The following is a 24,596-nucleotide window of genomic DNA, read 5'->3' on the forward strand; positions in this document are numbered from 1 at the left end:
AGGCTGTAGCAGAGCCCCATGGCAGCAGCAAGAAGAAGCTGGCAGCGGTGGCAGGTTAGGGGTTAGGGGCGCAAATTACTTGCCTTGCCCCGGGTTAGGGGGCGCAAATTACTTGCCTTGCCCTGGGTGCTGACAACCCACGCTACGCCGCTGCCCAAGTGTCGGGATGCAAGTGGTGCAGAGGGAAAAGGCGACGCAGGCGGACCAGCCGGCAGTCTCCCCCCCCCCCCTGCTTCGGCGGGTCTGCTGGTGTGGCGAGGAAAAGGGGGAGGCAAACCCCTGCCGCAACTCCTTCACCTTCACCCTCCCCTTTGCTGCCCTATCAACGCGGACCGTGGAGGAGGGAGGAGGCAGAGCTTGCAGAGCCCGGGCACTTTCGCTGCTTGCACGCCAAAGCAAACTTTGCAAACTTTTTTTTTTTTTTTGCAAAAAAAATAAATAAAATCAGTGGCGTAGCGTGGGGGTGCAGGGGTGGCCCCGCCCGCACCGGGAGCAACATCTGGGGGTTAGGGTTAGGGGGCGCAAATCCACGGGTTAGGGGGTGCAAATCCACGGGGTAGGGGGCGCAAATCCATGGGTTAGGGGGCGCAAATTACTTGCCTTGCCCCGGGTGCTGACAACCCACGCTACGCCACTGGGGAGGCAGAGCTTGCAGAGCCCGGCCACTTTCGCTGCTTGCACGCCAAAGCAAACTTTGCAAACTTTTTTTTTTTTTGGAAAAAAAAAATAAAATCAGTGGCGTAGCGTGGGGGGTGCAGGGGGGGCCCCGCCCGCACCGGGAGCAACATCTGGGGGTTAGGGTTAGGGGGCGCAAATCCACGGGGTAGGGGGTGCAAATCCATGGGTTAGGGGGCGCAAATTACTTGCCTTGCCCCGGGTGCTGACAACCCACGCTACGCCACTGGGGAGGCAGAGCTTGCAGAGCCCGGCCACTTTCGCTGCTTGCACGCCAAAGCAAACTTTGCAAACTTTTTTTTTTTTTTGCAAAAAAATTAAATAAAATCGCCCCTGCTGACCTTCCAGCCGGCGGAGCTGTTGCTGTCGCCCTTGTCCTTGAAGTAGGGCACGTTCTTGACCATCCACTCGTAGATCTGCGACAGCGTGAGCCGCTTCTCCGGGGCGCTCTCGATGGCCTTGGTGATGAGGTCCGCGTAGGACAAGTTGCCCCAGGCGTTGCGCCGGGACGAGCTGCTCTTGCGGGGCCCCGACGCCGAGGCCAAGGCCGGGCCCGACGGCTGCGAGGGGTGCTGCTGCTGCTGCTGCGGGTGCTGGAGGCACGGGAAGTCCCCGCAGAGACAGCCTCCCGGGGTGCCTAGGTCGGCGGCGGCGGCGGCGGCCGCCTCGAAGCCCTCTCCGCCGCCGCCGCCGCCAGCCTCCAGCAGGCTGAGCAGGTCCCCTCCGGGCGAGGCGCACAGGGCCGCGGCCACCCTCCCGCAGCGGGGCGGAGAAGCGGCCCTGGCCGGGGTGGGAGCCGGGGTCTGCCCGGGGCTGGGCGGCGCGAGCTCCGGGCGGGGCAGCGGCCAAGTGCAGGAGCGCGGGCGAGGCAGCGGCTGGAAGTCGGGGTCCGTCTCCACGGGCTGAGGAGCCTCGGCCATGGCGGGAAACGAAGGCGGCGGCGGCGACGACGGAGAAGGAGGTGAGGCGGCAGTGGCAGCGGCGTCGGCGTCGTCTTCCCTCGCTCGGCCTCGGCGGAAAAGCAGCTCCCTCAGAAGCCGCGCTCGCCTCACTAGCGGGCCGGCGGCGCTGACACAACAAGCGCCCTCCTCCCTCCCGGGGCCGCCCCTTTGGCCCCCAGGCGAGGGACGCGGCCTCCGGGGCGGCCCGAAACGCCCCTGGAGGCGCTGCTCTGAGGCGGAGCCTGAGGGAGGCCGAAGCGCCCGTCGGTTTTGCTGAGGGGAAGGAAGGGCGGAGGCAGGCGCCCGCGACGGCCGGGGAACCAAACAGGGCAAGGCCCGCCTGCTTGCTTGCTTGCTTGCTTGCTTTCTTCCCCGGCCGCTGCTCCGTCGGGTGTCGCTTTCCTACCCCTCGAGGAAGCGGGGTGGGGGGGGGGGAGAGTACACGTGTGTGCGTTAACGTCGGAAGCGTGTGAGAGAGTGAGAGGCGGGGGAAGAAGATGCGCTAGGGCGGGGTCCCCGACTTCAGTTACCTATGGTTCGTTTGTACTTGTGTTTACCCACGTCTGACTTCTTTTTCCCCCCCAAATTTTTTTTATTGGTTTTCACAAAATTATAAACAAACACCTAAAACAAACATAAATCATAACCTTATTAAAAATCACACTTATTAACATTGTTAAGTGACTTCCTCGCTTCCCCTTGGTTGAATTTCAATGCATATCCTTTTAACGGTTTTCCAAATCACAGTTCTTACAAAATTTAACTTGAATATTAACATTCTTAGATCTTTTCATTTTGAAATTAAACATTAATTCATCACTTAACATAAATAAAATCCTAAGCCAATTAAGGATCTGCAAGCTGTTTCTAATTAATTTAACTTGACATATTTAACTAAATAATCATTAAATTTAGTCCACTCTTCCTGATACTCCTCCTCCTTCTGGTTGCGGACTCTCCGAAAAATCCATCATCTTCATCTGCCATTCTTCTTACCCACGTCTGACTTCTATACCACCCATCTTCATAGCTCCTTGAGTAGTTTACAGATGGTATAAACAAATCTTTTTTTACTTTACTTATTTATTGCATTTATATTCCACCTTTCCATCCAAGGAGTTCAAGGTGGTGTGCATAGTTCCCCAGGATTGGACCCCAGGTCTCAGCTTGACGCTAACCACTATACCGCACTGCTCTTGACCAGTGCTGTTTTTCTAGAGAAAGAGTTGCCAGAATTCACCGTGATCACCTCTCTCGTTCTCTTAGAATGGCAGTGGCGCCCACCTGAGAGGTGCCGGAACTACGTTTTGGTGCGTTCCAGCTGGGGAAAACCCTTGCTCTTGACATATGGTGAAATAAAACTGCTGGCACATTTGCAAAGCAAAACAAGGTCCGGTTTGGTTTCAAATTGGATGGGGGAATGTGTGTTGAGATTCCTGCTTTGCAGGGGGTTAGCTTAGACTTAAAAAGGTAAAGGTACCCCTGCCCGTACGGGCCAGTCTTGACAGACTCTGGGGTTGTGCGCCCATCTCACTTAAGAGGCCAGGGGCCAGCGCTGTCCGGAGACACTTCCGGGTCACGTGGCCAGCGTGACATCGCTGCTCTGGCGAGCCAGAGTCGCACACGGAAACGCCGTTTACCTTCCCGCTGGTAAGCGGTCCCTATTTATCTACTTGCACCCGGAGGTGCTTTCGAACTGCTAGGTTGGCAGGCGCTGGGACCGAGCAGCGGGAGCGCACCCCGCCGCAGGGATTCGAACCGCCGACCTTTCGATCGGCAAGTCCTAGGCGCTGAGGCTTTAACCCACAGCGCCACCTGCGTCCCCAGCTTAGACTTAGAGTACCCTCATTTTCCCTTCCAACTCTGATTCTATCATTCTAAAACATTATTAAAAATTAACAGTGCAACCAACACAACCAATGCAAACGTACTAAAAGCACACTAAAAACATGTAACTAAAAATAAAAAGGGGGAAATTTTAAAAAAGCTCTTTAACTAGGGCCCAAAAGTCCGCAATCTGAGTGCTATACAACCCTCTCTGGGGAGGGCTTTTCACAGCTGAAGTGCTACCACTGAAAAGGCCCCGTTCCCTAGTAACCACCTGCCTCACCTTATTTGGTGAGTGGCCACATTTTCCACTCGCTGAAGTTTCCAGACCGTCTTCACAACCTCCCTGAGCACACATTACAATAGTATCAGAGTTCAAGGTGAGAATGACAGCAGGAAGATTGCTATCTTCCAGCAGTGGATATAACTGGCTCACAGTAACCTTGTGTGACAGGTTAGGCTGAGAGAGAAATAGACAACTGGCCTAGTGAGCTTCTTGGTTGTGTAAAGATTTCAACTATATTTTCTTCCCCTTGCTTCATTTTTTAAAAAGAATTGAGTGTTCCACCATATAAATGTAAGGCTATGCACACTTAGCAGGATGCAAGAACCATTGAACTCAGGTTAACAGTGCAGCAGGTTGTGTTGCCATTGTGTCACTTTCCACAAAGGAAAAAAACACACACAAATTTACACAAAAGAATGGCAGTTCCCTGGTTCCAAGCTTATAAGTTGCTGTATGTGCTGAATAAATAGGGAGGCAGGGGAGAAATCCAGTATTTTAAATGGCATCGATTGAACAGTTAATGGAAGCCTGTCCCCCTGAATGTTACGTGTTCAGTGGCTTGGGGATGGAGCCACTCATTTGATACTGAAACTATTTAGTAGAGTTGGGCTAGATCATTTTGGTGGTCCTCTCTTGGAAATTGGCAGGCAACTGGAACCTGGATGGGTATTAAAACATGTCTGTGTTTACAGCTGCTGGCATACGGAAGTCCTTTCTGTCATATGGCGTCAAGCAAGCGGGAGACAGAACAGTTCTGGCACCCGAAATCTTTTTTATTTCTTTGTCTAAAACATTTATAGGCAGCTTTCCCGACTTTCAAAATGGCATACAACACTCAAAAAGAACACAATAATAAAAAAGCAACAACTATATAAACAGCCCCCAAATTATTAACTCTGCAATCCCGTAACTATTTTCCTGGGTGAAAGCCCCCATGAACTTGCTTCTGAGCAGATATGTATAGGATTGTGCTGTAAACAAACCAAATGCCTGCCAATTATGTCTTTTATCCTGCATGGAAAACAGCAAGACAGTCTTCCTCTCATGTAAAGACAAGCCGTTCCACAACTAGGGTCACTTCCCAGTGACTTATTGTCAGCTATCCAACACAATCTTCCCGATCCCCTTGCCCTATGTATCTACATGCTGCCCACATTGGGACTGTAATACAGAAGCAGATGTTGTTCTTCAATCGTTTAGTCGTGTCCGACTCTTCGTGACCCCCTGGACCAGAGCACGCCAGGCACTCCTGACTTCCACTGCCTCCCGCAGTTTGGTCAAACTCATGCTGGTAGCTTCGAGAACACTGTCCAACCATCTCGTCCTCCGTCGTCCCCTTCTCCTTGTGCCCTCCATCTTTCCCAACATCAGGGTCTTTTCCAGGGAGTCTTTTCTTCTCCTGAGGTGGCCAAAGTATTGGAGCCTCAGCTTCACAATCTGTCCTTCCAGTGAGCATTCAGGGCTGATTTCCTTCAGAATGGAGAGGTTTGGTCTTCTTGCAGTCCATGGGACTCTCAAGAGTCTCTTCCAGCACCATAATTCAAAAGCACCAATTCTTCGGCGATCAGCCTTCTTTATGGTCCAGCTTCCATACATCACTACTGGGAAAACCACAGCTTTAACTATACGGACCTTTGTTGGCAAGGTGATGTCTCTGCTTTTTAAGATGCTGTCTAGGTTTGTTGAAGCAGGTGTAGCCAGCACCAATTATGGGAGCAGCCAACTAATTCCAGTTTTGTCCCCATCCTCCTCCCTGCTGAATTCTGCAACAACACAACACTGAGAGTCATTAGGAGGAAGCTAGCAGGCACTGCCACCCTCTGGACCGGTTGTAAGAGGGCAGGCAGCAGGGCAGACTGAAGTTGATGGGGCAGTGCTCTTTTTGCCGTAATGCACCAGCCTCCACGGGCAGTGAAACATTTGTGAACTTAAAAGTTAAAGGTAAAGGACCCCTGACAGTTAAGTCCAGCTGCAGACGACTCTGGGGTTGCGGCACTCATCTCACTTTATACTCTGAGGGAGCTGGTGTTTGTCCGCAGGCAGTTTTTCTGGATCATGTGGCCAGCATGACTAAGCCGCTTCTGGCAAAACCAGAGCAGCACACGGAAATGCCGTTTACCTTCCCGCCAGAGTGGTACCTGTTTATCTACTTGCACTTTTTGGCATGCTTTTGAACGGCTAGGTTGGCAGGAGCTGGGACCAAGCAATGGGAGCTCACCCCGTTGCGGGGCCGACCTGATTGGCAAGCCCAAAAGGCTGAGTGGTTTAGACCACAGCGCCACCTGCATCCCTTTGTGAACTTAACTAATTGCCAAATACTAATTGCCTTAAATTCAGGCATGTCGCCAGATTGCGTTTCTACATCTTTTGCACAGTCTTCTTCTTCTTCTTCTTCTTCTTCTTCTTCTTCTTCTTCTTCTTCTTCTTCACTAAGCTATTAACAGTACAGTGGTACCTCGGGTTACATACGCTTCAGGTTACAGACTCTACTAACCCAGAAATAGTACCTCAGGTTAAGAACTTTGCTTCAGGATGAGAACAGAAATCGTGCAGCGGCAGCAGGAGGCCCCATTAGCTAAAGTGGTGCTTCAGGTTAAGAACAGTTTCAGGTTAAGAACGGACCTCCGGAACGAATTAAGTTCTTAACCAGAGGTACCACTGTATCATTCAACATAATGTGAATGACTTGAAGGAATGGAAGTGGCTCCTCATAAAATTTCACTCTGAAGGGTGAAAAAAGGTACTGTGACTTTCCAGGACAATTGGTATTTGTAAGGAATTAAACAAAACACCTGCAGAGAAGGCTAGTTCTTTTGGCCTCTTCATCTCCAGCCCACTATTTATCGCCCTTTAAAGAGGACAAGGTAGCCTTTTCCTCACTCTTTGCCTAAGACTCTTTATCCTTAGCTAATAAATACTTCAATACAACCTCAGCACATGGTGTTACCCTCCATGAGCAGTGGACCTTTGGCCTGTTGAGAGAAATACTACTATATTTCCCTTGCTGCAGAATATTATTATTCAAACCAAAGTACAAGTAGGAGTCTTTGGGTACCAAAGTAAGCATACAATGTGCACATAAATGTAAGCAAGCTCTACCACAGCTCTCCTAACTTTCCAAGTGTAATTCCTGTGGTGGTCCCAGCAGGCATTTATCTGTTTCATATATGAGAGCCAACAGCCTGCAAGATCCTTTTGCGAACGTTTAAATCACCCTGCTTCACTTCTTTAAAGACAGTCTTCTGAAAGGGGGAGGAGATGGCCAAGATGGCGGGCCTCCGTTATTTCTAAATATCTGGTGGAGTGGGGATTTATATTCTCCAGTTGCTGTCAACTCACAAAGGGAGACAAGCTCCAACCTTGCGGAAGGGCAGTGGGGCTTTTCCTGCTGTGTTTTGCCATCTTTTGCAGGGGAAAGCAAGTAGAAGAACAGGCCTGGGCTGTTTATAGCCTGGTGGGCTTCCAAACGGAAAGACCGGCCCAATAAATGTTGCTGCCTGAGGCAAATAACAGTAGGTCATCCGTCTCCATTCCATGTACCAATTAAAGTGGCAGTCAAATCTTAACTACAGCACTGAAAACAGGACAGTGACCTTTACTGCACCTGTGAGATGGTGCTAGGAAAGGGGGTGAAATGTATACCAGGTGGCGCATACAGAGTTCTGTCCTTAAACAGGTCACTTCCAGTCCCAGTCCTCCAGCATCTATAATCTGGAGCAGCCACCTCACTCTGTCTAATCATATGGCTGGCACTGCAGAAAAATCTACAGGGGAGAAACCCTAAGGAGGGAGATGCCACCACTGACACCCCCCAAAAAATACCCCAGCATCATAAAAACTAAGTGGCATGAAAGGTTTGCTTCTTTTTTTAACAATGCAAGAATGAAGAAAGCAATTGATCAATAATAAACAATATCCCAGAAGTCAAGGCAAAGAATGCATGGCAAAATGTCTCATCTTACATTAAAGGTAAAGGGACCCCTGACCGATAGGTCCAGTTGCGGCGCTCATCTTGCTTTACTGGCCGAGGGAGCCGGTGTACAGCTTCCGGGTCATGTGGCCAGCATGACTAAGCCGCTTAAGCGCGAACCAGAGCAGCGCACGGGAATGCCGTTTACCTTCCCGCCGGAGTGGTACCTATTTATCTACTTGCATTTTGATGTGCTTTTGAACTGCTAGGTAGGCAGGAGCAGGGACCGAGCAATGGGAGCTCACCCTGTCACGGGGATTCGAACCAGTTGCATCCCCTGGTCATAACTAGAAATGTACATAAGTAGAGGCACACCTTCCCATAGAAAGTAATGGGAAAGTGAATTGATGGGAAAGTGAATTGGTTTAACCCACAGCGCCATTACAGAAGGTTTAATTTAATGGTAGATCTCCTAAATCTGACCTGCCAAATAGGTAGAGTATGTGGATTGGTACAACTTGTTATAAATACAACAAACATCTACAAATAAATCCTGTTTCATTAAATTTTCTGGATAATGTTTTGGTTATGTAAGCTTTTCTGCTTAAGATATATTTGAAATTATATTAAATTAAAGATATGAAGAATCTTCAAGCTCCCTTCTAATTTTTAGCAATTTCATGTCTGGCATATGCTAAGAAAAACGGAAGCAGATATCTGTGTATGACTTTGTCGCTCACATCCTCAATGATAGATAAAAGACAGATTGCCGAGTAATGTTAGATAAGGTCTGGAACACTTGAAACCAATAAGGGTTAACTTGAGGGCAGTGCCACCACGTGTGAAGAAAAATACTTCTCTCACTACATCTCCTTCAGCAGAGTATCGTTTATCTAATGCCTCTGAACTGGAATCAGACGCCATCTTTACATCACCTTAGGAACTCACTCCCTTAATAAAGTTGAGGCAGAGAAAGTTTTCCATGTCACATAGCATTCCGTTGCTCTTCACTAATTTCTATACCTAAATCAGCCTCTCTTCGACTTGGTCTATAGCTTCTTCCATAAAGAAGGCTGATCGCCAAAGAATTGGTGCTTTTGAATTATGGTGCTGGAGGAGACTCTTGAGAGTCCCATGGACTGCAAGAAGATCAAACCTATCCATTCTGAAGGAAATCAGCCCTGAGTGCTCACTGGAAGGACAGATCCTGAAGCTGAGGCTCCAATACTTTGGCCACCTCATGAGAAGAGAAGACTCCCTGGAAAAGACCCTGATGCTGGGAAAGATGGAGGGCACAAGGAGAAGGGGACGACAGAGGACGAGATGGTTGGACAGTGTTCTCGAAGCTACCAGCATAAGTTTGACCAAACTGCGGGAGGCAGTGGAAGACAGGAGTGCCTGCCGTGCTCTGGTCCAGGGGGTCACGAAGAGGCGGACACAAATAAACGACTAAACAACAACAACATAGCTTCTGTCCAAAACAGAGTTCACAGTTTAATTCAAGCAACCAGCGGCTAACAGTTGCCTCAGTTTGAAATTGTCCAACAACTGAGAGAGAAAATAGTTTTTGTGTGAATTAGGAGATTAATATATGGCTAGAGTAAGTTGGGACGCAGGTGGCGCTGTGGGTTAAACCACAGAGCCTAGGACTTGCCAATCAGAAGGTTGGTGGTTCGAATCCCCGTGACGGGGTGAGCTCCCGTTGCTCGGTCCCTGCTCCTGCCCACCTAGCAGTTTGAAAGCACGAAGTGCAAGTAGATAAATAGGTACCACTCCGGTGGGAAGGTAAATGGTGTTTCCGTGCGCTGCTCTGGTTCACCAGAAGCGGCTTAGTCATGCTGGCCACATGAGCTGTACGCCGGCTCCCTCGGCTAATAAATAAAGCGAGATGAGCGCCGCAACCCCAGTCGGCCACGATTGGACCTAATGGTCAGGGGTCCCTTTACCTTAGAGTAAGTTGCTTGTCTCATAAGGACCCATTAACAAGAGTGTATAGGTAAACCTACTGGGGCCTAAATAGTGGTCTCAACTGCTGCAAAAGGGCATCTTGAAACCATAGTTGTAGCCACACCCCTAGCATTTGAACAGCCCGTAGTCAGTGCTCCAAAACCATAATTGTTAAGGAGTTTAGTGATGGAAGGTTTATGATGTCTGGAGACTTTCCTTCTCAATTAGGGACTCCACCTTTGCACATTTAATAACAGTGCTTAAACCGTTCACATTGCAGGACAATACTTTAAAGTTAGCCAGAAGAAATTACACTTGAAAGCTAAGGTTGGCATGTCTGACAACTCTGTACGAGAATATGGATGCCTGGAAAAGGTAAGAAATAGAAAACACAAACAACAATACTAACAATAGCGAATACTTGCCACAAGCAAGGTAGCAGCCTCTATGTTTAAACCTGCATGGCCATTTTATTTCAGAGGGAATAGCCCCCAAGTGTGGTAACTGCCTCACCTCAATCAAACCAAAAGGAATCAACACCTCCAAACAGCCCAGACCTATGACTGAATATGTCAACCATGTGCCAGAGGCCCACAGAATACAGTTGTGCAATCCTTTCTTTTGCTGCACTTATACTAGACATTATGCGGTATTCAAGATGTAAAGCAAAACCACACAACCAGTTCTGTTTTTCTGGTTCTCTTATAATGGCAATGGTGCCCACCTGAGAGGTGCCAGAACTGAGTTCTGGCAAGTTCCGTCTGAAAAAAGCCCTGCACACAACCAGGGCTCCTAAAACAGCCTGTTTTTCACATATTGGCAAAAACGTTCCAGAATGAGAATCAGAAACCTGAAATGGCATTCTTCACACAGCCAGCCTTGCTCACTGGATATCTGTCTAAGTTATTGGATCTCTTAGAAATGAGAAAATTAAGACACGGGGGGGGGGGATACCTTCAGGGTTTGAAGCAGAGTTGTGAAAGGTACGAGATGTGGCCATGGTGGATCTCTGCATATCAAGGTATAGGTGTTATGTACTGAGTTGAATAGGATCCAAAAAGCAGCAGTCTGATTGGTCCTAGAACAATAGGATTCAGAATGCAGCAGTCTGATTGGTCCGCAGGAGCCACCCAATCCAGCTCCAGGTGGAAGTGAATCCGCAACCTGACCGCAACCTGATTGGCCTACAGGAGAATCCCAGAATTAGCCAATCACGTATGACCCATTGTGTAAATAATGTATATAAAGCAGATATTTTAGGGGAACTTTCATTCCTCACTGCTATGAGCTGAATAAAGAGCATGAAGTCCACACTCGACTCTGAGTATATTTCAATATGCCACTCTCATTCAGATTGGGGTTGGGGGAAGAATTATCATTGTTATTAGAGACTCTTCTCAGTTTCTTTTACAGTATAATCTGTTTGTTCTCAGAAATATCAGAAGATGTGTGTGCTGTGCTGTGCTGCAATGCCTGCCCAGCTGTCCTCTCTTCACGCAATTGCGCTACCCACCCAAGAGGCTGGTAACAGACAGGAAACTTGACTCATACAACTAATGCTATGGCCTGAAACTATTCCAAGCCCAGCTCTTGAATGTGGTGGCCCACAAAGGTACGATTTGTACGCTGTGTAGTCAGGGCTGAGTCAAAATGCAAGAGGGGCAGCCTCGCTACCATACAGAGTGTTAAGTTGTAGGTGAACATATCAGACGACACAGCGATTCTTCAAACAGCTCTTGTTTATTCACAGGCCAGAACAGAACTGAACTGAAGGGTTCAGCCAGCCTGCTTAAATAGAGCTCCACTACAACGCAACTGTAACCACTTTCTGTAACTATCCAATCACTGAATGTCACTTTCAATCCCTTATTTGCATATGTGGACATGAGTGAAAACTATCTACAGTACCCCCCTGCTGGCCCAGGGTGAGAACTTCAGTACATAACACAGAAAAAGAGGGATGTTGTCAAGTTGTGAGGCCAAAGCAAAGCGTGGCTTGGCTTCATTAACATCACTGTGCAGTTTATAATGAAATACAATAGAATCCGGATTTAACACAGAGAAGCAGAGATCTCTAGGCCAGGCTTCCTCAACCTCGGTCCTCCAGATGTTTCTGGCCTACAACTCCCATGATCCCTTGCTAGCAGGACCAGTGGTCAGGGATGATGGGAATTGTAGTCTCAAAACAGCTGGAGGGCCGAGGTTGAGGAAGCCTGGTCTAGGCAGTGTAGAGCAGCCTTTCTCAAAACCATGGGTGCCCAGATATTGTTGGACTACAACTCCCATCGTCCCTGGCTAGCAGAAGAAGCGCTCAGGAATGATGGGGATTGTAGTCCAACATATGGGGACCCAAGGTTGAGAAAGGTTGGTACAGAGTCAAGATCAAATCTCAGGAAGGAGCACAGGTACCAGAAGTGCCATTTAGTAAGCAGGGGAACATATCTGCCCATATCCTATGTTTAACTCTGTATCCATCCCACACACTCCACCCATAGAACACTTATATTTCTGGTCGACTAACACTTTCAGCACACCATTACTAAAAGCAGCTAAATGGTACAACATTGGATACCAACGATTGCTTGTTAAATGTTATGATAAACTGTTAAATATATTTATTTTGTGTACGCACACAAATATATGGCAAAAAGAAGCGGTGTATTTATGACTGCAACTTTTTGCACCTAATGAGAAATATGGAATTATTTTCAGTATAGATCATACACATATCCCTTTGGCATGAACACCCAGTACATAATGTTGCTGACAAGGAAAAGAGTAGGCATACAAAAAAGACAAATTCCTTGGATTCCAAGATCCAAGTTTGGGGAAAGTACTCTTTTGGTGAGAGAACTCCAGCAGAGATTTTAAATTACAGAATATGCATAAAAGTAAAGCATGGAAATATGGGCTGTTAGACTTAAAACATGCCCTTCTGAGTTCCTTCCAAAGTTTCCCCCTTCCCCTGGCACAGAAAAAGACCTTATATTGGGTAAATAATAATAATAATAATAATAATTATTATTATTATTATTTATACCCCGCCCATCTGGCTGGGTTTCCCCAGCCACTCTGGACAGCTTGCAACAGAATACAGTGGTACCTCGGGTTACATACGCTTCAGGTTACATACGCTTCAGGTTACAGACTCCGCTAACCCAGAAATAGTGCTTCAGGTTAAGAATTTTGCTCCAGGATGAGAACAGAAATCGTGCTCCGGCGGTGCGGCAGCAGTGGGAGGCCCCATTAGCTAAAGTGGTGCTTCAAGTTAAGAACAGTTTCAGGTTAAGAACGGACCTCCAGAACAAATTAAGTACTTAACCCAAGGTACCACTGTATTAAAATACAATAGTCTATTAAACATTAAAAGCTTCCCTAAATAGGGCTGCCTTCAGTTGTCTTCTAAAAGTCTGGTAGTTGTTTTTCTCTTTGACATCTGTTAAAATGGTTTACCTACAAACCCTCCAAAGGTCAGATTCAGGTGCTTTTCCACACAGCATTCAGAAAAACTTGCACACATAGTAGAAATTGGCATAGTCTTGAAAGTTCCTAAATTATCGGTGTAGGAACACAAGAATGGCTTGTAAGAGCCATGTGGTCTGAACTTGGAGCAATCAGTTCAGACTTCTTTACAAACATGATTACCTCCCTCCCAGGTGAGAGGGAGTGACCTAGCTAAGCCTTAACCCCTCCATGCATTAATTAGACTTCAGCATGTTGGCTATATGAGGTTGGTTATGCCACACATAATTTAACTGCTTCTGACAATTTTGTGCTGAAACTGTATTTTACTTTCTGGGAACTGGTTCTTGTAGGAATGCCTTTTCAGATTTCAGCATGGGGATGCTGAACATCATAAACCCCTCAAAGCAGTTTTTTAAAGCTATATTTGTTGTTATTGTAGTTACCTTTTTAAAAATAAAAAAAGCTCGTAACAAAATCACTTTTCTATTTTAAGCATACATACCCAGACTATCTCTGGATTCTTATTTGGTCTGCTTTGCAGTGAAACATAAGTTTATCTTATCACTGTACCACTTTAGTAAGTACTGATGCCTGACAGTAATAACTTACATTGGAAACTCTCGGTCTGACAGCTTTTATCCTTTTCTGGCTCATTCTGAATGTCATTTTCAGTATCCTGGATTCCAAAATAAATTGCTTAATCATAATCTGCAACTGTCTTTACTGGAATTTTGGACGGCATCACAAGACACAAACGCACAAATTTCTCAGAAGAGCGTTTTACTAAACGCCCAAGCATTTTACTATATGCCTTTTTGCCATTTTTACTTGAAAGTATCCAAGAACAGCCCTTTGAACTTGACTGTGAATCATGCCCCACCCACTGTGAAATTTGAAATGGTGTCCCTGAAGAACCATGAACTATGTGATCTTGTGATTGCTTCCTGCAGCAGTCATAGTAATGAGCTGAGGACTGATCTTTTGATTACTATGAATCAGATCCAGAACCTTTTGTTTATTTCACCACCAGCAGCAGCAAGGGTGACCAGCTGGTGTGTTTTCGCAATGTGTTACTTTAAAGATGAATTCCACCAAGGGTAGTCGTCAGTTTTAGAACATGAATGGCATTCCAAGCTTTGTGAATCGAAACAGATAGTACATGGATGATGGAAAACTTTCGCAGAGGTTTAAGGATAGGATGATCAGTGTAGCAGAACTACAGCAAAAGAACAGTGGACTGAAGAACAGTCATTTGTTGTTTAGTCGTTTAGTCATGTCCGACTGTTCGTGACCCCCTGGACCAGAGCACGCCAGGCACTCCTGTCTTCCACTGCCTCCCGCAGTTTGGACAAACTCATGCTGGTAGCTTCGAGAACACTGTCCAACCATCTCGTCCTCTGTCGTCCCCTTCTCCTCGCGCCCTCCATCTTTCCCAACATCAGGGTCTTTTCCAGGGAGTCTTCTCTTCTCATGAGGTGGCCAAAGTATTGGAGCCTCAGCTTCAGGATCTGTCCTTCCAGTGAGCACTCAGGGCTGATTTTCTTCAGAATGGATAGGTTTGATCTTCTTGCAGTCCATGGGACTCTCAAGAGTCTCCTCCAGCACCATAATTCAAAAGCATCAATTCTTTGGCAGTCAGCCTTCTTTATAGTCCAGCTCTCTTTATAGTCATAGAATCATAGAATAGTAATTTTGGAAGGGACCACGAGAGTCATTTAGTCCAACCCGCTGCAGTGCAGGAACTCACAACCCATGGGCTACCGACTGAACTATTGTGTTTGAAGCTGTTAGAATTATGGGGGGAGCAGATTCATGCAAATAGTTTCCTGCCCAGTTCCTACTTCTAGCCCTAGGGGTAGCCAAATCTGACAATTTCAGTTTCTCTCGGTTTCTCATTTTTGCAGTCTTTAAGTTCTGGCTTCCACGTTTCCAGATCAGTTTGCCATTTCTTTAAAGAAGTCCTCGTGAAAATAAATTGGCATTTTAGGGCGAATTTCTCCTAAGATGCACAATTTTGTCTGCAATACACCGCTTTCAGTCTGCCAAAAAGCACAGAAGTGTGTTAAAAGGGGTGGCATGCTTATTATCATCGTGACTTATTATTATAATATTTGTTCATTGCTTTTTACAAAATGTCTCCAAATGTCGTACAAAATATTGCTACCCCCCCAAAAAAAAAAACCTCCAAGAGAGGTTCAAGTTACCTGAATCAGTGTGGGGTGATAGACAGGAAGGTTTCCCTTCTCTTTTAGTAACTACTTGTTGGAAAAGTAGATTACAGTACTTCCTTTCAGACGTTTACTTACTTCCTGCTTCCTCTTCAAATTTACTCAGCTCAAGCCAGTGCAAGAACAAGTTAGCATGTCCTAATGTTAACTTCTTGGCTGCATGTAAAAGCTATACTTAGAATGGCTTTGTTTGCTATGAGTAATAAACCTTAAGTTTTCTTTATCCTTTCAACCAGTAGGGTGTTTCAACCAGCCTGTTTCTTTCTGCACACTTTTTGCAATATATTTACCAAACTACCACCGCTTTGAACTGAGCCCAGAAACCAGTTGGTAACCAATGCAGTCAGCCCAGAATTGGTCTTATATCCTCGAACTTGCTGCAATGCTTTTATTATAATACTTATTTGGTAGACATATTTAAACTGCAGGTATACAAGTACGCCGGCTCCCTTGGCCAATAAAGCGAGATGAGCACAGCAACCCCAGAGTCGGCCACGACTGGACCTAATGGTCAGGGGTCCCTTTACCTTTACACAAGTATATGCAAAAAGATGCAGAAAAGGGACACACGTCAATCTTCATGATGCACATTAATTATTTGAATTTTATTTTATTTTATTTTTTGGCACCATGGATGGATTTGCCCCTTGCACATACTATCATGTCATGTCAGAATTGCTCAAACCCATGGCCAAATCAGAGAGAATTATCAGTAACATGACTTATCTGACCCATTGCATATCACAATCATCTCATCCATGATCATTCTTAGCATACATCAAACCAATTGAATAATACATTTCAATAACAAATGCATGGTTTATTAATAGTTTTGGGGGCTCTTGTTTTTTTAATGGGGAGCTTCGCAACCTTCTTCCAGAGGTTCACAGCACGCCTCGGTCACGGATTTCACCCGCAACCCCTATCAAGTCAGATCGGCCGAAAGCCATTGCCATCTGGACACGGTAATCAAAACACCAGAAAACATCTTTCTGGGAATGCCACGCGAATAGTGTTTGAGCACATTATTTTCCGTTTGTTGTTCCAACACGCCGGGTATCTTTTGACCGAAACTCAGTAAGGCATTTCATAAATAGTGAATAAGACATTTTATTCAGAAAACCCGGTTCATCTGTTTTAGAGGTGCCATGTGTAGTCACAAGAGGTAAAGGTAGATCAAGTTGCAAAACAGTTGGCATCATGTGGTTCGCCTATACGGAAAGGTGAAAACGCCAGAGAACACAACATTAATATCGTGTGCATTTTCCAGGGTGTCATGTTGCTGTTTTGATGCACAGAAGATTCATTATAGTATGACCCCACCTAACACATTTTGAAGCACATTCATGATTTGTTTTTCTATTTGGTCATGCTGGAAAGTCAAAAAGGGACTCACTGTGCAAGGTGCCTTTGTAGATGGGAATAATTTTAATGTTTAAACAAGAAACTAGAAACAGTACATGTGATGACTGACTACGCCAATTCATTTCTCTTTTTTTAATGGAAGAACTTGCATTGTTGTTCAGCTTCGTAAGGGGGAATCTGCGGCAGTAATTCTATATGATGCATCACAGCTCTTTTATTTACTTTACTGATGTTTTCTTCCTGTTTTCTACATGGCCGATGCCTTTATGCATTTAAACATACGGTCAACCCTAAAAAAGTTCACAAGAGGCAAACATAGATCTAAAACCATGGGAAAGCAAGCTGAATAACCTCCCAGTAGCTGAATTGCAGCCACCAAATGTGCAGTCTGGCAAAACTTCAGGTGGGGGCTGTTAAGTTGTGGGTTGACATAGCAGACGACACAGCGATTTCTCCAAGTGCTCTTTATTTTGTAAGCTGGAATAGAACTGACTGCAAACAGCTCAGCCGGCCTGCTTTTATAGGCAGCCGGCTGTCAACATTGTAGCAACAACAGCCCAGCGTTTCCCGCCTAAAATAACTGACGTGGACCTGAGTGAAAACTATCTACAGACCTGAGTGAAAACTATATACAGTATCCCCCTGCTAGCCCAGGGTGAAACTTCACTACATAACAGGGGCAGTGCGCAGGAACATATACCAGAAACATATCTGCCAACCCCTATTTATTTCAATTGGGCACTATTATTATTGGTAGAAGGACACTTGGTTTATTTAAAGTGTCACAGATACTTTGATCAATGTAGCTAGCATCTCCAATAATAATAAATAGTAGTAGTAGTAGTAGTTTATTATTTATACCCTGCCCATCTGGCTGGGTTTCCCCCTTATCTCACTCATTCCACAGTCCTCACCATGAAGAATTTTAAAAATGTTTCACTGAGCTCAAGAGATACTTGCATGCCCAAGACTACCTGGTGAATTTATGGCTCAGCTGAACTTTCAAAGCAGAAATTCAAAACCTGTCCTTTTTCATGTTAAGTCTATCCTATCCATGGTTCCGGCATATCAAAACAGATTTGTTTGTTTGTTTGTGTGTGTGTGTGTGTGTGTGTGTGTGTGTGTGTTTCTTATTATTATTACCAACCCAGCCTTCTGGCTGTTCCCTTACTACGAGAAGTGAAGTTACAGCGAACCAGGCAGAAGGCCTTCTCAGTAGTGGTGCCCGCCCTGTAGAACTCCCTCCCAGCAGATGTCAAGGAAATAAAGAACTGTCTGACTTTTAGAAGACATCTGAAAGCAGCTCTGTTCCAGGAAGTTTTTAATGGTTGGTGTTTTACTGTATTTTTAATATTTTGTTGGGAGCCGCCCAGAGTGGCTGGGCCTGGGGCAATCTAGTTAGATGGGTGGTGTAGTATAATCATAATCATAATAATAGCAGCAGCATCTTGATTCTAAAGGTTGTGTGTCACCTGCTCCCAAAATGCAGGTACCAAATTTTTGCTGCTTTCTCTTACCTGCTGCACCTCACCACAACACTATAGATCTACTGTGTTGTGTTTGATGCAAGCTCTTTGTGCACATGTAAGCACATGTAAGGGACGCAGGTGGCGCTGTGGGTTAAAGCCTCAGCGCCTAGGACTTGCCGATCGAAAGGTCGGCGGTTCGAATCCCTGCGGCGGGGTGCGCTCCCGCTGCTCGGTCCCAGCGCCTGCCAACCTAGCAGCTCGAAAGCACCTCCGGGTGCAAGTAGATAAATAGGGACCGCTTACCAGCGGGAAGGTAAACGGCATTTCCGTGTGCGGCTCTGGCTCGCCAGAGCAGCGATGTCACGCTGGCCACGTGACCCGGAAGTGTCTCCGGACAGCGCTGGCCCCTGGCCTCTTGAGTGAGATGGGCGCACAACCCCAGAGTCTGTCAAGACTGGCCCGTACGGGCAGGGGTACCTTTACCTTTACCTTTAAGCACATATAACTTCATAAAATAGATTTGGTACAACAGGGGTTGGTTTTTTTTGCATTGAAGGCTGCCAGATATAAACCCAGAAACTTTAGAAATTAGTCAGGTTTACTTATTCTCTCTCTCTCTCTCTCTCTCTAACCCTCCTTGCTGTCTGCTTGCCTTTGTGTGTTTGGAAGGAAGGCAAGTGGGCAAAACTGCTTATGTTGCAATTTCATCACACATATAACTAGCGGTTCAGATTTTCAGTAAGGATGGCTGCATTTACCGCTCAGAGATGATGACTCGGTTGGAAAAAGCGCAGACTCAGCAAGTGTCTGTGAAGTCTCCTTCGTAACAACCTGAAAGATGTAGACCTTGCTGGAGGGAAAAAGAATCTGTGCTAAATCAGCATACAGATATATTCTAACTACATGTGAAATTAATCTGAGTATTGAAAGCAAAACTTTACAATAACGAAGTACTGTCGTATTACTCCTAAAGGTGTTTCTAAATAGAATTTAAGGATCACGGCTGGCCCTACCGTTAATCAGTGTAAGGTGACTGCTGCCTCAGATACAGTGGTGCCCCGCAAGACGAATGCCTCGCAAGACGAAAAACCCTCTAGACGAAAGGGTTTTCCGTTTTGGAGGTACTTCGCAAGACGAATTTCCCTATGGGCTTGCTTCACAAGACGAAAATGTCTTGCGAGTTCCTGCGGGTTTTTTCCCCTCCCCCCCCCCTTTTCTAAGCTGCTAAGCCGCTTATCTGCTTATCCGCTAAGCCGCTAAAAGACGCTAAGCCGCTAATAGCGCTAATCTGCTAAGCCGCTAATGGGCTTGCTTCGCAAGACGAAAAAAATGCTAGACAAAGAGACTCGCGGAACGGATTCTTTTCGTCTTGCGAGGCACCACTGTATGGTGCCAATCATTTCCAGGCTTTTGTATGTGGAACCAGGAGGGGACATCATATTGTTTTTCACCTCAGGCAGCAAAATGTATTGGACTGTAAATTCTTTGTTGTACATCAATTAAACAACAACAAGAAAGAAAAAATCCCTTTTGCACAGCAACTGCTTAGGGCCCAGCCTGAGCACCATGCAAGATGCTGTGTACACAATCCACTAATTGCAAAAAAAACCCCCAAGTGACTGGAATTCAAGACCAGTTTTGCTGCACCTGTTGAAACTAAGCTGCCATTTGACAGGGGAAAGGGTCAGCCATACAAAAAAAAAAGGCTGCCACTACAATCACTGCTAGTTGCTCAGTCCCTGCTCCTGCCAACCTAGCAGTTCGAAAGCACGTCAAAGTGCAAGTAGATAAATAGGTACCACTCCGGCGGGAAGGTAAACGCCGTTTCTGTGCACTGCTCTGGTTCGCCAGAAGCGGCTTAGTCATGCTGACCACATGACCCGGAAGCTGTACGCCAGCTCCCTTGGCCAATAAAGCGAGATGAGCGCCACAACCCAAGAGTCGGCCACGACTGGACCTAATGGTCAGGGGTCCCTTTACCTTTACCTATAGCCACCAGAGCTGTGTTGTTCCACCAACCGTTGTCAAAGCCTATGTCGTCAGCCCCTACGGTTTCACAATCATTACTTGGGTATCTGTTTAGGGAGCTGCTATGAATTGTTCAACGACGTGTCAGAATCAAACTGTGGTTTATTATCCTGGCTTGTTCTCTAAACCAACTGGAGTTCCCCAAGTTCGGATGCCATAAGGACTGCTGGTTGGCTTAAAAATAGGAACAGATACTTCCAATCTCCGTCTCAAGGCTGAGCCAGGGGGAAAGAAGGGAGGGGAAAGCACACAAACCAGAAGCTGTAGCATATAACATCAAACCAAACTTTTAATGATACGTCTGAACTGTGCCATTATGTTGTTTGGTGTGTAGCTGCCCCCTCCAACAAAATAGCTCATCAGAAAATTTAATCATGAATTTTAATGGTTGTGGTTTACTTGTGTTGGGGTTATTCATGCTTTTGAAAAAAAAAAAGCATGCTCAGACTGGCTAGTTTTATTTTGAAAAAATAAAAAAAGCATTTTTATGTCTCTAAACTGGCAGCACCCTCCATTCCTGTTTGTCCTCAAAATGCTTTTTTATTCAAAACTGCAGGTATATTTTAGATCAAGGACCTGTGCATGACTGAGTGTGGGTCTCAGTCACAGAAATCTACTGTCTTGTCCTGAAATTTCCTGCTTTATTTACTTAATTTCTGTTTTTCCCCCTCCTTATAACATGCGAGGGATATTGCAACAGAGGTAACTTGTTTAGTGCTTGTTCTTGTGCGTTAGAATAATATTTTGCCTGCTTTAATCTGTTGTTTCCTCAGTTATAATAGGTTTGTGATACTGTACAGACCCTTCAAGTGTCCCTATTTTCCAGGGACAGTTCTGGATCTACAGAAGCCGTCCCAGTTTCTGATTTGATCCCAGAATGTCCCACTTTTCCTTAGGACGCCCCTATTTTCATCAGAGAAATATTGGAGGGCATGGAGTTATGCGACCCCTGAGCCAATGAGATAAGTAACTAGACAACCTTTAGAAGACATCTGAAGGCAGCCCTGTTTTTTTTTAATGGTCAATATTTTATTACGTTTTTACCCTAATTTTTACCCTATTTTACCCTATTTTTTTAAAAAAATCATGTATATTATTATGCACAGAGAGAATCCCTACTGAAAAATTAATTAAACAAGGCTAAATAATCTTACAGAATGCAAGAAGAATATACTCACAAGAGACAAAGTGTAATTTCTCAGGCAACAAACCTTATACTTATCAGAATCTCTACACTCCAAGGCCCTATTCAGGCACTCTCCTCCACAAGATGGTAATCGTATCCTGTAAAAAGAACTCAATAAACCTTTAATCATTCTGTCTAAAGGAGGCTATAAGGAAGATTTTGAAATCCACAGCCATGCAGCAAATATTGAAAAGTCTGGTCCCCCGCATTCAAATTCCTATTTTAAACTTAAGCATCTCCTCCTCTCAGATCTAGGGACATTACATAGCACAAGAGTATTTCTAACAGAGCTTGCAGAGTATCTGTGCCTATTCACAGCATGAAGCAGGGTCAGGTGGTTCAAAAGAAGTTTGATAACATTCCAAAAGTAAATTGCATGCTTGACCTGAAGCAATTAGTGGTACCTCTGGATACGAACGGGAGCCCTGTTTGCATCCTGAAGCGAACACAACCCACGTCTGCGTGTGCCGCGATTCGTCGCTTCTGCGCATGCGTGTGACGTCATTTTGAGCATCTGCTCATGCGCCGAAACCTGGAAGTAACGTGCTCTGTTACTTCCGGGTCGCTGTGGAGCGCAACCCAAAATGCTCAACCCAAAGCTACTTCAACCCAAGAAGAAGAAGAAGAGTTTGGATTTGATATCCCGCTTTATCACTACCCGAAGGAGTCTCAAAGCGGCTAACATTATCCTTTCCCTTCCTCCCCCACAACAAACACTCTGTGAGGTGAGTGGGGCTGAGAGACTTCAAAGAAGTGTGACTGGCCCAAGGTCACCCAGCAGCTGCATGTGGAGGAGCGGAGACGCGAACCTGGTTCCCCAGATTACGAGTCCACCGCTCCTAACGACTACACCACACTGGCTATGACTATATCCCTGGCAAGAGGACGGTAATCAACTCACTCATCACTGATGTTGTTTCCAGAAAGCAAAAACTATAGCTACAAAGATTTAAGGCAATGATTCCCAAAATTCTCCCCTCTCTGCATAGACCCCTTGAGTATTGCTGATGATCTTGGTGACCCACCTAATTATTTTTCTGCAGGTTGTAGCAATTGTCATATGCTGTGTGGTATGTGTTTTTTATTGTATTTTACTGTACTGCAATTTGAATTCTATGGAAGGCAAACATGTAACAATTTGCCTTCCATAGAATTCAAATTGCAATATAATAAAATACAGTGTAAGATACTGAATATCGAAAATCAATAACAGTATTTAACACGGACACATTGCGGAAGCAAATGAATGAATCTCATGGACCAGTTTTGGAACTCCTAATCTACGTAAGTTGTACAATAACAGACCCTGAAAATGCAATAATGTAATGTGGTCTGTGCCGTAAATGTTCACTGTGATGGTAAGCTACTCCCCCAGGGTGTTTCAGAAATAGTCTAGTTAGGCTGTGAGGTGGGTTAAATACTCAGCCGCTACAGAAAACTGCCATTCACCCTGTGGTTTCCAGGAGAAATGGTGGCTCTCTGCTGTTTTGTCTTTATTCAGTTTTTGGCCACAGGCAAGGTATTTTAGACATGTATCTAAGTGTTCAAAGCATGATTATCCCTATCTTGCCAAGGCGCTGATCCCTTCATTTTAGATTTCTGAGCTGCTATGTTATCCAGCGCACAGCAGAACCGTCGTCTGAATATTAACAACTTGGCAACAGTTGATAAGTGTCCGTTTCTGCAGCCTATTCCCTTGTCAGAAGCACAGCTGCGCATTCTCAAAAACAATCCTACCAACTACCAACAGTCAGCAAGATAGCAAGTGCTGATAGCATACGCCTGTTATTTGCAGAGCGGGTCTAGTGGTGGGAATATAAATGAACATTTGCGCTAGCAGGTTTCTGTTTGGTTTGCTGCTGAATTTGTTGCCACCAATGTTCCCTCCGGTCGGGCCAAGAAAGAAGGCATAAAGGAAGGCTTTCTATTTGCATATTTAATTAATTTATAGGGACGTGGGTGGCGCTGTGGGTTAAACCAGAGCCTAGGACTTGCTGATCAGAAGGTCGGCGGTTCGAATCCCCCGACGGGGTGAGCTCCTGTTACTCGGTCCCTGCTCCTGCCAACCTAGCAGTTCGAAAGCACGTCAAAGTGCAAGTAGATAAATACCGTATTTTTCGCTCTATAACACGTATTTTTCGCTCTATAACACGCACCTGACCATAACACGCACGTAGTTTTTAGAGAAGGAAAATCCGTAGGCATGTCACCCATAGGCATTCCCTCCATAACACGCACAGACATTTCCCCTTACTTTCTAGGAGGAAAAAAGTGAGTGTTATGGTGCAAAAAATACGGTAGGTACCGCTCCGGCGGGAAGGTAAACGGCGTTTCCATGCACTGCTCTGGTTTGCCAGAAGTGGCTTAGTCATGCTGGCCACATGACCTGGAAGCTGTACGCTGGCTCCCTCGGCCAATAAAGCGAGATGAGCGCCGCAACCCCAGAGTCGGCCATGACTGGACCTAATGGTCAGGGGTCCCTTTACCTTTACCTTTAATTAATTTATATCCTACACTTCTTCCTGAAGGAGCCTATCCCCACTCCTTTTAAAGTTTCCATACTAGCCCTTCCCAAGTTTTATTGTACCAAGAGGCTTTCTGGGCTGCATGGATATACTCCCAGTGTATTTCATCTTGCTTTGAAGAAAATGCTGCATTCAGAATTTAAGAGTTAAAAGCAGCTACCAAGGAACATGGCAGCGACTGGATTTTTTGTCAGTTTTCCCCCCTGACTCATTTTGTAATAATAACATCTCTTGCAGGTTGTTGTTCAATTATCGCTAGGTTACTCTTCGTTAAAGTCTGAGCAGAGGAAGCCTACATCAAGCCTAGGAAAATAGATAAATGCTGACATCTTGTGGGAGAGAATACCATGATTCAACCCTTTTCTATTCCCCGAAGAAAGGGGAACCTTCAGAAACTGATTCATCAAGCAGCAGTAAGATGTGGTCGAATTAAAGGAAGCGGCACTGAGTTAATTCAGACGCTATTTGGATGTTTTGTTTTTTTTTAAAAGAAATAATAGGGGCAGAAGTTGCATTCACATCCTTCACAATTCAATTCTATCCCCTTATCTTCCTATATACATAAAAATGTAAGGCTATCATTACACAGCCCCATTGGAGGATTTGTAGAGCCACATCTGAGTCCTGGAATTGCATGAAGTCAGGTTGTGGGAGGGGAGCAAAAGAGGTTTTAAATTGGGCTGTTTGAACAACTGTGTTTCAAACAACAGGGATGAAGGGATACAGAGGGACTGTGAAGGCATA

General features: G+C 45.6%; 1 protein-coding gene and 1 long non-coding RNA gene across 2 annotated transcripts in view; one reads left to right on the forward strand and one right to left on the reverse strand.

Annotated features, from left to right (window-relative positions):
* The window catches only part of FOXO1 (forkhead box O1), a 48,962-nt gene extending 47,326 nt beyond the window's left edge, over positions 1 to 1,636 (reverse strand). Inside the window, exon 1 of the mRNA XM_079969864.1 lies at positions 1,017 to 1,636. Within this exon, the coding sequence (XP_079825990.1) occupies positions 1,017 to 1,595 (579 nt within the window). The 5' untranslated portion in view covers positions 1,596 to 1,636. The remainder of the gene's footprint in view (positions 1 to 1,016) is intronic.
* On the forward strand, positions 1,512 to 24,336 carry LOC307212746. The gene is made up of 2 exons (XR_013837167.1): positions 1,512 to 1,636; positions 24,090 to 24,336. It is a non-coding gene; the product is annotated as an uncharacterized lncRNA (long non-coding RNA).
* The last annotated feature ends 260 nt before the right edge of the window (positions 24,337 to 24,596 follow it).

The sequence above is a fragment of the Podarcis cretensis genome, assembly GCF_951804945.1.
Source record: "Podarcis cretensis genome assembly, chromosome: 3".
In the NCBI taxonomy this organism is placed as follows: domain Eukaryota; kingdom Metazoa; phylum Chordata; class Lepidosauria; order Squamata; family Lacertidae; genus Podarcis; species Podarcis cretensis.